Source organism: Bidens hawaiensis, unplaced genomic scaffold (assembly GCF_021521415.1).
Source record: "Bidens hawaiensis isolate Kalapana, Puna unplaced genomic scaffold, B.hawaiensis_p1.1 tig00003241_1, whole genome shotgun sequence".
Taxonomy (NCBI): Eukaryota; Viridiplantae; Streptophyta; class Magnoliopsida; order Asterales; family Asteraceae; genus Bidens; species Bidens hawaiensis.
Genome location: NW_027491177.1, coordinates 2488023 through 2503672, shown reverse-complemented (window position 1 = coordinate 2503672; position 15650 = coordinate 2488023). Strand labels below are relative to the sequence as shown.

Genomic DNA, 15650 nt, shown 5'->3' with positions numbered 1-15650 from the left:
TTTCGTTTTTTTATTATATTTTGAGTTATGATTATTTTAGTTTTTTTGAAGGGTTTTTTTTATGTGGATACAAATCCTTCTCATTATCCGTATTTTTATTCCCCTGTATAGAATAACTTTATGCTAGATTATTATATTGACTTTAACTTAATATTTGTTTGTTTAGAAATTAAGTAAATTGGGTTATGCTCTCAACCCAATGGGCTAACCTATTTAACAAACTGGGTCAAACTAGCTAGTTATTCCCTTAAACAGCCGCCCAAACAAAAGCGGCGAACGAGGGCTACTAACGTTCATAGCTCCGCCGTCACAGTTCGTCATCATCTTCCTCTTAATCTGTCAAATTGTTGCAGGTACGATGCTTTTCTCGTTTCATTAAGTGTTATTTCAATGTATTTAACTGCTCTATGCTAGATTAGGGTTAACAGAATTGCTCAGTCTGAAACACAGCTGTAGATATTTGATTGTATAACTGCTATGTGAATTGGGATAACGACAGCTCGTCGTTTTCTGTTGCAATTGCTCGATATGCAGATATCTGTCTGTCCTTTGGTAAAATATCAGTCTATATATCTGTACGATGTTGGACCGAATCACCGATATCAGTTTTTAAGTCTTAATTATCAATTTTTAGTGTTCTGGTTAATGTTATGAAACCGGCCTTAATACCGGTCCGGGTCGGGGTGTATAACCCGTTTTCTATTGGGCCGGCCGGTCTGCGCGGGCGCCGGTTGGACCGGACCCGGTGACCCGGCGGTCGGACCAACAGATTTGTTTTTTGTTGTTTTTTTTAGCAGTTCCTATCATATAAACCCTATCAGCTCCACTCCTCCATCCAACCTCACTACCTCCACTCTCCTCCGACCGACCTCACCACCGCCGCCACCTGCGACCTCATCACCGCCGCTCCACCACCTGCGTCCCAAATTTAATTTTTATTACTAATTGGTAAGTAATCTTTTAACCTATTTGGTTGTTAATTGGTACTGTGATATGAATGGCTGCTGATATGAAATTGTTTTTCCAATTTGTTTGTTACTAATTTGCTATTTTCCTATTGATATCTACTGGTGATATGAATTTATAATTTCCAATTTGGTTGTTGTTAGTGTGCACTGTGTTATGGCTGGTGATTGTAAATTTGTAACAGATTGTAAATTCCATGTCTAGAATTAATAATACTCACTAATTATTTATGTTTTAAGACTAAAATTGTGATGGACGTTTTGGAAGACTTATATATGTTTTAAGACTTATGTTTTATATATTAGTAATTATATATATATATTATTAATGACATCATCCGGGTCAACACCGGTCTGCCCTCCCGGGTCGGTCCGACCTTTGACCCGGTGAGGTGTCCGGGTCGACATCCGGGCCGGGTCTGAAACCATTGATGTTGGTGTTTTAAGTCTTAATCAGTTTCTACTTGCTACGATTGTTAGTGTTTTGCAAGTTGCAAAAGGTTAATTTGTTAATGGTAGGAGACTATATCGAATTATTAGTGTTAAATTGCTATATATATGACTTTTACATGATATTTAAATTACTGATATTCCACCGCGATAACCGATACACCAAATATCAGTTCTTGACCGATATCCGATATTTTTCTGTATTAACTGCTTAGTAGTGCACAGCTCGGTTCAGTTATTAGTTAAACTACATTAACCAATCAGTTTTCGGTTTATTCGGTTAATTTTGTCAGTTTTCGATTCGCTTTGGTTAATTTTCGTAAATAGCCAAAATAAAATCTGGGCTAAATTTTTTTTACTTATAAATATTTGAAATTGATGCACAAATACATGAAATGAAGGTATAAATGCATGAAATGGTGGAATAAAACATCAAATACATGTGATGGAGGTATAAAAGCTAGAATGAATGGTTTGGTTCGGTTAAATTTGGTTAACCAAGGGTACAAAAAATAACCGATAATTGCTTTTTGGTTAAGTAGGTCGGTTATTGCTCACAGTCTCTTGTAGTTTTTCTTCACTGCGACTTATTTGATTTATGGTTATAAAGTTGTTTAGTAGGAGTACGTTATGGGTACGAGCGTATGAAATTGGAAGCATTTAACATGTTTGATTACATTTTAGGGTTATTAATAGCCTAACATGTATCTGAATTTGTGTAAACGTATTGTTGGATTCAGATGAAGACTGTCTCTGGAAAAATTGTATCTACAAAACCTGTTAGCCTCTCTAAAGCCGCCAACGTATTGGCAAATTTTGTAACTTCTGATAATGGAGTTTCACAACCTGTGGCTGCGTACCTACGTCGCGCGTCTGCGGCATTTGACGAGCTTGTATACTTTAAAAAGCACCATAAGCTGAAGAAAAAATCATCAAAGGAAGAAGATTTAACTAAATCTGATATAAGCCATAGAAGTTTAGAAGAATATGAAGTTAAGGCTGTTGAAAATGGCGGGACAAAGAAGAAGTTTGACCAGGATTCAGTTGAGGTTGATGAACACAGGATTAAGGAAGTTGAAGGTAAGTCAAGAAAGAAAGAAAAGAAAAGGAAGAAGAGTGAGGGTAGTTTGGGGAATAAGGAAAATGACGGTATTAAAGTCAAGTCTAGAGAAGATAATGAGACTGTGAAGGAAAAAAGTGAAGAAAAGAAGAGGAAGAAAAGTGAGGGTAGTTTGGGGAATAAGGAAAATGACGGTATTAAAGTTGAGTCTAAAGAAAATAATGAGATTGTGAATGAAAAGAGTGAAGAAAAGAAGAAAAAGAAGAAGAGGAAGAATGCAGAGGTTGACGGGGGCGAAATGGATAATTCGGTGAGGTCTAAAAGGAAGAAAAGAAGAAAAATCAAAGCTGATGATTAGGTCTCCAAATTTGGTGAGAAATTTTTGTTGCTATTTAGTTAAATTGATGAATGTGTTAAGTAATTTTTGATGGTTAGAAACCGCGCTTGTGATTACTGGTTATATTTTTTAATGTTGTTGACTTTATGTTTCAAGCTATTCGACTCTTTTTGATTTATAGAAATGTGCCCAACAGTAATGGTAGCTGTTAGTTGACAAACTGCTAAGTTAGTTGACTGTTTTTTGTAGAGAGTCATCACTACAAATGTCACAAGTATCATCATTAATGTTAGGGTTATCATTGTTTGTATGATTATATTGGATGTTTATCAAATAAATTACACGAAAGATTCCTTTGCTATGTACATCTCATGGATTGGTCTCTGAGTATGAGAACTTGTTTGGTTTAATAAATTTCATTGTAATTTATAAAGAAGTTATCAACATATTAGGTTACAAATTGTTCTCATCTCCATGCGATAGTTCTCCTCTCTTGTCTTTAATATCTACGTTCTTTTCTTTAACCGATGGCGCTTTTCTGTAACCCTAACGATTGAAATTGATAACGCATCTGTAATGCTTGATGTCCGATTATTTGATCAGAAGATTCACTGCAGTTTTCGATCCGCGGATTGAATATGAGGACATTTTTTGTGAATGACAGTTTGATTAGGTTAATTCGCACACATCAGTTAAACCGGGTCATAGTTGTATTTAGAAGATTATTATTATTCTGCAAATTACTATACAGATGGAGGTCTTCAACAGTTGATGCAGGTTAAAGTTTCACATAAATTCGGTTACGGGTCAATTGGCTGAAAGGGATAATTTGGGAGTTATTTTTTGCTACTTCAGTTGAAAACTACAGATTACAAGAGTGAATATAGCAGATTGCTTTGAAGGGCATTTTCAGGAAGTTTCAACTTTTAAGTGTTGTTTCGGGTCAAAGTTAATACAGATCATTTAGACATTTTGACTCCAAGGGGATTTGGGATCAATGCAGGTCACATATAGATTCAATTAGGGGTGTAAATGAGCCAAACCCAATCCGAGCCCGAGCTTGACTAGGCTCGAGCTCGGCTCATTTTGACTTACGAAGGCTCGAGCTTGGTTTGTTTCGAGCTCTTTTTTGAAAGTTCGAGCTCGGCTCGGACTTTTGTTATTTGTTAGTTAATTTGTATATGTTTTTAAAATAATTTTATATAATTTGAGGAAACCATAAACGAAGCCTAACCTCGCCTTGAGCTCATGTAGTACTTTAAATGAGCCAAAGCTTGGCTTGAGCTCATGTGTGGAGTGTGAAATTAATATCTAGGAGTACAAAATAGGTAAAACTTAAAAATACACAAGGTTTGTTAAGGCTCAACGAGCTTCCCATGCAATGCTCGAGCTTGGGCTCGAAAACCGAACGAGCTTTTTATCGATCTGAGCTCGAGGCACCCTGGCCGAGATTCAGTCCATGACTCCATGTCAATAGGTAGACTCGTTTCACCTCAAAATCTGATATCAAAATCTGTGTAAGGGGGGGCCTTTTTTCATTCACTTTTTTTAGCAAATGTAAATCCATCAAAGTACCAAGACTCCATAGCAACATTGCAAAAATAAATCAACTTATACAAATATGGCAACTAAACTATTTTTTTTTAATCAGGAGTGGGAAATGAAGAAATTAAGCATTGCTAACTAACTTTTGGTTACTTTGGGGCTGCTGGGAAGGAAAACAAAATAGGACCATAAATGGCAGAACATTTTACAAAAAGATATAAACTTGTCAACAGATATTCAAAACAACTACAAATTAAGCATGACAACAGATGTTTAATATATGTAGGTCACCAAATTTTCATATTCACAAGAATATGAGTTTTTTTTGGTCATATTTACAATCCATAATATGTACATACGACAGGAAGCTTTTGTTAAACCTTAGACAAGTGAATCAAGAACACCAAACACGATATTGCATAAAACGTTTATGCGACTCTTTTCATTAATAAGAAACATGGACAAAATACTTTCTACTCTCTCTACCTCTAAACAAAAGAAACTTATGATGGGTTTATATAACACCCACAATTCTAATCCTACTCAAACTAGGAAACATAATCATACTAGACTTCTAATTTATTTAATAATAAATAAAAGATAACTATGACACCAAGTTATTCAACTTGGTCCATGAACTTTAGATCTCCACCAAACCGCCACTTGAGATCTTCCGTACCACCCTTATACTTTTGGTATTATCCATTCGGGTCCTTCAAGTTTGTATTGCACCAAGTTTTACACTCCCTCTCAATGCCAACTTCCATTGTCCCTCCAAGATCTTTCACACCTTGTAACGCTCTCACCTCTTTGAGCTTGATACTTGGATTCGACTTCATAAACCTACATTCAGGTTTCTTTTTCATGTTATCAATTGAGCTAGTTTCGAGATTACCATTATTTAGAACTGTATCACCCGTTTTCAGATGGGAAACAACTTTTTCTTTCTCAACTCCACGACCAACTATCATGGTACTCAAAGCAATTCTTCCATCTCCACTCGATGCATGCTCCCTCTCAAACCAAGTCCTCTATCCATTCGTTCATTCGGATAACTCAAACTTTACATGAACCTCATGCAAACTCCAACGTTAACTTTGTTGGTTTGTTGATTTTTAACGTTTTCTGTTCCACCATGACAACCCGTAACATGAGACGGAACTACCTCCTCGTGCACTTCATTCAACACGGTTTCTTTCTCGTTTTGTTCGGTTACCGTCACGGTTACGTATTGATCAACCATACTTTCTTCTTCAAACACAATTTCCTCATCATCTAAATTAAAAATAACAATAGATGATTCCAATGTTACCTTCAACGGATTTGACTCTGGCACTACTTCATGACTTGTCCACCAACATGAGCCTTCTTCAAACCATTCATCTACCGAACCTTTGAATTCGGTTTCAACTGCGTATTTTCCTTGAACCTCGGTCATATTAGCCTCCACATCTCATGGTTCTTCTTTTCTTTAACAACAGCTGCATTACCTTCCTCCTTAGGTTCTCAACAATATTTTGCCATATGCCCTTTTTGTTCACAGTTATGGCACCTAAACGGAAACTGCTTTGGTTTGTACCTTGATTCCTTGTCTCGGTTCTCTTCGTCCGATGAATCTTCTTCAGAGTTGTCATCTCGACCCTTTCGGTTCCATTCTCTCTTCTTGGGTCGGTCACGTTTCTCGTTCTCCCGATATTTACTCTTACCTTTCTCGCCATAACGGTTATGATTTTTACTAAACCGATGCTTCTCCTTTCTACCGACATACAAGGCTTCGCTCTCGGTTTTAATCGACACACTTGCTAACTGCTTTGCCAATGCTTCTTGTCCAGCAAGAAATTCTCGAACTCGGTAATACTCGGTTGGTTTGCCCACCCTTGAATAGCGGTAACGAAACTACGATACTCCGGCCTTAAACCGTGGATGAGTATCCGCTTCATACGAGCATCGCTAACCCGAGACTGTGGATCGAGTTCTCCAATCTCGCGACACAAATTTTTCACTTTACAAAAATATTGTGAAATAGGAAGATCGCCTTGAGAAATAGTCATTAACTCACCTTCGACTAGTTGCAATCGAGCATCGTTCTTTTTCGTGAATAAGGTCTCCAGCGTATCCCAAGCTTGCTTTGGGTATTCGAGATCTTAAATGTGATCAAGAACATCATCATCCACCGTTGTCTTGATAATAAACATTGCTCGACCCGCTTTCACCTGCCATTTCCCGATACTACCGTTAATATCGTTTGCAGGTTGTCTCGTCTCGATACCATTCGTTACCTGCCAAAGATCTTGACCTTGAAGATACGATTTAATGCATGTCGACCATTGTTTGTAGTTGCTCTGGTTCAGTTTCTTAATTCCCCCGACAACCTGTCACTCTGACATCGTATCGGTTTCTTGACTGTCAAGATTGTCATGTCTGTTTGGTTAATCGTTATCAACGGACCACAAACTGTTGGCCGCTTTCAATTATTTGATGGTCACAAAATTTAATGGCAACTTTGACTTTTGAGAGTAAATCTCAATTACAAAAGAGAAGTGGTGCGGCAGTGTTTCCCGTAAAAACAAATAATTGCAACTTCATCATCATCATCATCATCGTACTCAGTATATCCCACCAATAGCAATGCTATGGTAGGGTCTGAGGAGGGTAAGATGTAGACAGCCTTACCTCTATCCCATAGGGATAGAGAGGCTGCTTCCGGTGAGACCCCCGGCTCGATAGTAGTTTTGAATCAAGCCTTGGACATAAGACACATAACACTCAATCATCGGGACACCGGCTGATTGGTGCATGTGCCCTTGTCTTTCGGCTATCAACGCCACCACATGATGCCTGATTAACCTTCCGCCACTTTTAACGTTATTTTCACGTGATTAGTAAAATAACGTCAAAATTAGTGCAATTTTACTTTTGCCCACCCAATGGTTCACACATATATACATTATATGTGCGCACCGCAAGCAGGGCGTAAATAATTGCAACTTGTGTATATAATATAATAATAACAATAATAAAGCAACAAAATTGATTCACACCTTTGATTTTATTTTCTCCCGTGACCTGCTTGTCAAATCTAATCCCACCGACTTCAGTTGATTACCCAGAGGCCAGATCTCACGATAATTGTCGACTCCCTTGCCGTCACGTATGATTACCAACTTCACGTTTCCGTAAATCAATGAGATAACAACGAATCTTTCTCTACGCCCTTTACTCACTTCAAGATACGACCTACGGATCTTGAACCTTATCTTAACCTGATCGGTTTCTTTACCTCTTATGTCTTTGATTAGAACTATTATCACAATCAAAACTTGCCACCAATCGAAAACACGAGCCTGGATCGTTAGGCTCTGATACCACTTGTTAAACCTTAGACAAGTGAATCAAGAACATCAAACACGATATTGCATAAAACGTTTATGCGACTCTTTTCATTAATAAGAAACATGGACAAAATACTTTCTACTCTCTCTACCTCTAAACAAAAGAAACTTTTGATGAGTTTATATAACACCCACAATTCTAATCCTACTCAAACTAGGAAACATAATCATACCAGACTTCTAATTTATTTAATAATAAATAAAAGATAACTATGACACCAAGTTATTCAACTTGGTCCATGAACTTTAGATCTCCACCAAACCGCCCCTTGAGATCTTCCGTACCACCCTTATACTTTTTGTATTATCCATTCGGATCCTTCAAATTTGTATTGCACCAAGTTTTACAGCTTTCATATATTTTTGTCATATTTACAAGAATATGAGTTTGTTTTAGACTTAATTCTTTTTCTGTTGAGCATGGTTGAATTTCGAGTCAAATCATAAGATATGACAAAAGTCAAAGAGAAGCAGTGTTCCAACAACATGATCTCATTTTAATAAGTTATTCAACTTCTATTCTTTGATTATTTAAGTTATATTCTCTGCATGAACATGTGTATATCCAACATATTTCTAAGTTAATTTAAGTTGTATTCATTCTCTGGTGAGTTCTCATTGTTATTTAAATTTTGTGTTGTCTTGTCTTTGTTTCTATATTCCATGGTTTCACCTCACATTTCCATGTTTAAGGTCCCATACTTCAATAACTAATGACAAATCAACCGATAGCTAGATTAACTTAACTCTTTTTACAACCAATAGCTAGATATCACACTTCAATAACTAATGACAAATCAACCGATACAAATATAAGGAAATCAACCAAATTATTATTAACCATACCAGTTTTCATACAATAAAATCATCCCAAACTATAATAAAAAAAGCTTACCAACATTGTCAGATTGACAACAAAAGAACAAAAAGGTTAACAAACAAAAACAATTTCAGTTTTGATCTCAAAACCAATGACCAAATCATCCCCTTCTTTTCACTATATCGCTAAAAGTTTTTTCTGTCGGCTTCAACAACTCATAAACAAAGCCAAGCCTCCTGTGACTGCTCCAACGATCGGAGCCGAAGATATATGCCCAAATTCCTTTAAATTGCAACTTCACAATAGCCGGTCCAAGACTTCTAGCCGGATTCATTGATGCTCCAGAAATTGCCTGAAACATTTAATTTCCTTAAATGCTTCCCAAAATATTAAATTTATTTCATTTTAAAAGTAAAGAATTACCCTCCCACAAAAACGTTTAACATAATGGTCATTCCAACTACGATACCTCCATGCTTCTTTATCTGCAAATTTAAAATCACCATAATTAGTAAAGATATAATAGGTAATCATAATCTGACATGATAAAAGAAAAATAAAAAAAATATATATTAAATCAAATAAATTTTATTAATATTAATATCAAACATTAAACACATTTGATTCATTGATTGTCAAAATAAAAACAATTATTAATTATCTTAAAAACTATATGCAATGTTTAATTACAAGATCTTTCATAAGAAAACATACCGCCCTCTCATCGTTGCTAGCTCCCGAGATCACAAACATAAGGATAAACGTAATGATTATTTCGACAACAAACGATTGTAGGGTAGAACCAGCCGGTACAGTTCCAAAATATGCTTCCGGTGTCACATACATGATCAACGACAAGGTTCCGCTTGCTGAAATCGATCCCAAAAGTTGTGCAAGTATATATAACACCACCTTCATTAAAAGTAAAGAATATTACATAACTTACATAACACAAAACATACTTAATCAAGTACAAAATAATATTTACATTCATTTACATACCTCTTTGAACGGGCACAAGCCCAAAAGAGATAAAGTAATGGTGACCGCGGGGTTAAAATGTGCACCGGATACATGCCCGATGGTGTAGATCATCGCCATAACGATTAAGCCCCATGTTACGCACACTCCAGGAAATGTTACCTTGCCGTAGAGGCTATTAACAGCCACTGATCCACAACCAGCAAATATAACACAAAATGTGCCAATAAATTCAGCTAACATCTGCATAACAGAATCAAATTAGATTAGACATTATATATCCAGTTCACATGCAAATTGCATATTAAGGTATCATCGTGTGTGTGTGTGTGTGTATATATACACCTTTTGAGCTATATGGATTTTGGGATTTGTTGAGACACTATTGCCTTTTTCCATGTCAGAAAGTCGAGACTCGGTCATCTTTGTGTCAAAGTGGAGATGATCGATATGTCAAACACAAACACAAAAGAGAGTAAGATACACAATATTGGATTTACTATGCGAAGGAACGATGGTGCTTATATATATATATATATATATATATATATATATATATGGAAGAATATCACTTATATTTTTGTTTCCAATTTCAGTTTTGAAAGTTAATAAATAATATGTTATCTTGATGCTTATCACAAAATCAAAATGCTACCTTCACAGTCAGTTTTAGTTAAACTTGTTTTCTGTAAAAGTAATAAAATATGAATTTACTTCAAATATTACATTGATAATATTCAGGGTGGCTTTAAAAACAAATTGTTATTAGTGAAATGTATACTGTTATTATTTTCGTTCAAGATAAAGATCAACCATTGTATATTAAAGATATAATCAAACATACTTTGTCTATTACAATAAGACATATATTTACAAGAATTGAAAGTTTAATTCTAGGAATACATTTAATTACAAATATATACAAAACATAACTTATGGAGGGAATTTCTCCGTCTTTGACTAGCCATGATTTTGGAATTGATTCTTGGGATTGTATTGATTATTAGGACATGAGGTATACTCTAACCCCTACATAGGTTAAAGTGACATGACACTTTAAAGATGGATTAAACCACTCTCTACTTGTGTTAAGTGTGTTAAAAAAGGCCCATAGGTTATGCTTTTAAATGGTTAAAACATGTATTAATTATGTATTAATTACTAATTGATTTGTCATATTAATTATGTGTTAAATGGGTTAAACCATTTTCTTTGGATGACATAAAGTGAAAGAGAAAAAAATGATGATGTGAAGCTTATGTGGAATTAAGATGAGTTAGAGTATATTCCATGGCCTTAGAGCATTCCCAACTCATTCCCTACCATATATTCATATATATATATATATATCATATAATTACACTAAAAATCACTGTATTTTCTCTCTCCTGTTTAATTAAAGAATACTTTTTATACATTTATCATTATCTTTTCTATCTCTTTCACCCACAACCACTTTTTAAAAATATTAAAATATTATACGGTATGAACAGTAAAACCACAAATTTAACTTTCCCATATAACATTTTCTCTCTCCCATACTCACAAACACTTATAACCATAACACATAATTTACAAAATCATCTCACATAAATATAAGGAATGGACTGAAAATGCTCTTATTCTTGATAAAAGCTAGTTGTAGAAGTTAAAATTAGTGGTATGAATTTGTATAATAAGGGCTTAAAATAACAATAGTGTTGCATCCTTGGAATCATGTGTTTTATGGTTTTAGAATAATATTGAAACTATGTTATTATCATCCTACAAAGTGTTACTTTTAGAGTCTGAATTATGTGAACCAAATTTATTTCTTGACCAACAAAACGCTCAATATCCGGTTTAGAACTTCTATTTGTTAGGGTGACCGGGATTGACCAACGTGGAAGTATGTGTTACACTGTTATGGGGAAGGAGATGGGGCGTCAAAGTTGTTACATTGGCTGTGGCGCACCCATAAATTCTTTTGACGGGGAACGAAAAATATTGTTTGGAATCGGTTGTCTATCGTTTTATAAAGTTTAAATCATCATTCTCATTCAAATGTAAATGTGATTACAAAATAGTATTTACAGACAAGAAAAGAAAGGATGAACTAATCCTAACTAATTTCTAACTAATAAACTCCAACACTTTTAATGGTAAGCAAATTCCGGGTCAGGTCAGTCACATAGTTATAATAATAAAACTAAATTTAAATAGTTATAATAATAAAACCATATCAATTGTTATTAGATATCAATAACAGAAATACAATATTCATACAAACATTGCTCTCGATAAATTTTTATATTTTAAAACTGCTTATTACAATATAACAAATACAGATATTTAACTATTTATACACTATTAGTTAACAAATACACTTATACACACCAATACACCTAGATTAAATATTTGTCTATTTATAATAATTAATGAAAATGGTTGGATTCGATGAACCATTAATGATTAGTCTTGGTTTTCTATTTAGATACTTTTTCATATGGAATAATGATAATGAATCGATTAAATTATAACATTAATTTTTATAAAATATAAAGGTTATATTGAATAAATATAAAATAGATTTAGTAAGATATAACTAAAAACCGAAATCAGATTACACTTATTGAATAAAATTAACATATAATAAATAAATAAAAATTAAAAGTTAAAGAGAATCATTACTTTCAATCATAAAATCTTAATGGGTGTGAAGTATAAGCTATAAAAACTAGAGGAGTATAGTGTATTTTTTTAATCTACAGCGGCAAAAAGTATAGTAAAAAGTCAACTGCTTCTTTCTCTTTCGTCTTTCATTTTCTGTGTCTTCTTGATTTTCGACCTCACACCGGTTATAGACTTTTTTTTAGACATTAGCTTCCCGGAAAAAAACTCTAAAATTTATAAATCTTGATTTTCTTTTCACTCGGTAGTTTCCATGATGGGAGGACACGTTGGCAAGCTTGCGGATGAACACCGCCACACATCGTCTGCCAAGGATTGCCGAAGAAGGCAGCGTAACTAGATATTATACAAAAAAAATTTAAAACAATCGACAAAACGAGACTACTGGCCTCAATTTTTTTCAACAATCTTGTGATGAATATAAAGCCAATATTAATGGGTGTTTTCTCTAAGGCCCATGTAGAAAGTTGTAGGAAAATCAACAAAGTGGGTGCTAGTCTCGTTGATGGGTCAATTGTCAAAACCAAACAAAACATATCGTTCGGGGAATATACTACATCCCAAGGAAGCTTGAGTTTCCATACTAATATCGATCTCAAAGGCCCCGTAGCGTCCAAAACAAACCATTATTCATGAGAGCCAATAGAATTAAAAGAGGGGATACTTCCCCATCTCTCCACTACGTTTGAACTAATCTAAAAATCTGAGGGCTAGTAGTACTGAAAAATTGCCCAATTTAAAACTCGAACACCCCTTCCCATAGAGAAAACCTCCATGACCAAGAGCTAGATATCACCCTTTGAATAAAAGATAAAAATAAAGTGAACAATGGAAAGCCCACATACATTAAGGAAGTTGTCATTTTTGGTTCTTAAACTACCAAACTGTTTTTAACAATTATATATATATATATATATTATAATTTGGAAAGTCGGTCACAGACACAATAACTACTGTTCATTTTGTAGTGCATCAATTTATTGTACATATTGCTTTATTATTTGTATTTTGTATACTTCTTCTATGTCGTCTCACACGTACGAGTCTTGCTTTCCACGTGGTTCTCTGGAATCTCTTCTTTCAGTTCCTTTCACTCTCTCAAACACATCACTACATCTGTCTCCACCATCGCCCACGAACACCACCGGCACCTCTCGCCATGACCACGGTTTAAGTTTGTTGTCTGTCACAGTTGGATTTGGACCCACCGTCATGTCATCGTCGTCTTCAACTGACGTCAACTCTCTGTCATCATCGGCTTCAGCACCACCGCTATCGTCTTCAACCACCGTCGTGTTTAGGAAGCCATCGATTGAACCAGTATTGATTGTTGATTTAGGGTTTCCTGGTGATGCGGCGGCTATCTTCGGTTGTGCATCGCGGTGGAGGAAGTAACATGGGACGTTTGTGGCTCCTATTTCCGGTTGTCTATGGCAGTGTCGGAGGTACGAAGGTGATGTTATACCATTGCTCCAGTTCAACTTTTATCGGGTTCTGTTTCGATACCCTAGGTGGCTGCGGCGATCCTGTGGCCTGTTATTGCAGGTAATGTCGATCAGTTGAGGTCATTTAGTTAATTTTAAGTATCTTTCGTTTGAAGGTTTTGTTTATTTCATGAATGGATTCTTTTTAAGTGTTTTATAGATGCAGAAATCTGAATGGTGCCCCCGATATTGTTGAGCTCTTCGTCAATTTGTTAGAATGGCAAAACAAGCACGAAGACAATCATCCGCCACCGGAGTAAGTGCTACGTATGGTATCTACATGAGTGTTCATTCTCTCCTCATTTGATTACTAGGTTTTGGGTATTGTTATGTGACTTAGGTTGCCATTGTTGTATTACTTAGTGATTCGATAAAAGTGCTTTATACCTAAATGAATGTGATTCATCTATATTCCATTTATTGTAGATAATGTGTTCATCATGATTTGTTTGTGTAATAGGAATTCTGTGTTGTTGTGATGAATTGAGGCAACATATACTGATTTTGCTAAATATTATGTACTAATTTCGGTTTAACCTTTTAAGCTATTTTTTTTATCTTCATTTGCATTCAGTTTCGGTTTGCATGTGGATATACAATTAGGTTTCATTCGCTATATGTTTATGATTGCATCTGAGCTATTTAAATTTATGTAGTTCTTAACTCTATTTGATTTGTAGGTTGTATGTTTATATTTTTATTTACTTTTAATGAAAATTTGCATGTTCTATTTGAATGAAGATTTGAGTTCAATTGGACATTTTTCTATTGACGACATTCCCAACAAAAACAACTTTTATGAAGGCCGGCCATGGTTACGTCATTTGTTTCATCCTTTGAATGTATGTGGTTTTAGTGTTGGTTGTTCACCGGTACTCAATCGTCTGCTATTCTTCATTGTTAAGATTCATAATGGTTGAATAAAGAAGCTAATGAGGTAATAAAATAATCTGTTGATTTGTTTTTTATCTTGGTTTATATTGATTTCCTATTGTGACTTTATGCTTGCTTCTTTAGGTTGTTAAGAGAATCCTTTTGAGAACCTGGAAACAAGGTACGTACTAAAATAATACTAGATGCTATGATAACAATTGTTAAATTGCCATGTTAAATTAGTCTAATGTCATTCAACAATTATGATGCAGTTATGCCTAATGTTGATTTGTGTATGCAGACTGGACTCAAGTACACTAAATTGATTGCAAAAGTTCATAGATTGCTGTCAAAAGCCATTTTCGGAATTCGCTTGGAAATTGTTGAACGGGCCGAAGTAAATTGCGAGTGTGTTGACTGCAGGTCTTGGGCCAACCGTTTGCTATTCGGAGTTAAATAAATAGTGAGCAGCAGCTTATTTATTAACAGATATGCAAAGCAAATTACAGGTAAATTAAGAGTAGTGTTGGTATATTTGTTGGCAATAACTAGACTGAATGCAACATCCATGTTTTTTAAATGGCCAAAGCTGCCAACTTTCATATCCATTGGAAAAGATAGGATCTGGTGAAGACAATTGGGGTGAATCGTCGTAATTGCAGGCGTTTTATTTAAAGATTCAGTATTAGAAAAACAATTGATTTGATTTTAGTAAGTGTCAAAATTGTTACTGAAGAACTTTTTTTTCTCTAAATTTTGACAAATGGGTGTAACGAACCATACCAACCCCTGTGACCATTGTCAGTTTAGGAATTTGCCCAAACCACTAAAAAGATGGAAACCAAACTTTCAGCTTTCACACAAGCAAACATTAGGTACATGACGGTTTTCTGCACCCGCCGCGGTTGCGGCGGGTTCAAATACTAGTTGCTATTTAAAACTTAAAAGATATGTGACTTCAAACTTTCATACATCTTTGGTGACAAATCAACCAATGCAAACATATAGAGAAAATCAACCATGCCAATTTCATAAAAGAAAATCATCCCAAACCACAAAAAGCATACCAATAT

The 15650-nt window shown here is 35.0% G+C and overlaps 1 protein-coding gene and 1 pseudogene across 2 annotated transcripts; one reads left to right on the top strand and one right to left on the bottom strand.

The window, feature by feature from the left end:
- Positions 1–1992: 1992 nt before the first annotated feature.
- LOC143622724 (uncharacterized) lies at positions 1993–2967 on the top strand. The gene has a single exon (XM_077093787.1). It carries the CDS (start codon positions 2156–2158, stop codon positions 2831–2833), a length of 678 nt encoding a protein of 225 aa, XP_076949902.1. The 5' UTR covers positions 1993–2155; the 3' UTR covers positions 2834–2967.
- A 5762-nt stretch (positions 2968–8729) lies between these two features.
- LOC143622670 (putative aquaporin NIP-type) lies at positions 8730–9973 on the bottom strand (annotated as a pseudogene). The gene is made up of 5 exons (XR_013151763.1): positions 9896–9973; positions 9572–9793; positions 9284–9481; positions 8993–9054; positions 8730–8946 (listed from the first exon to the last, which is right to left on the bottom strand). The product of XR_013151763.1 is annotated as a putative aquaporin NIP-type (transcript).
- Positions 9974–15650: the final 5677 nt, after the last annotated feature.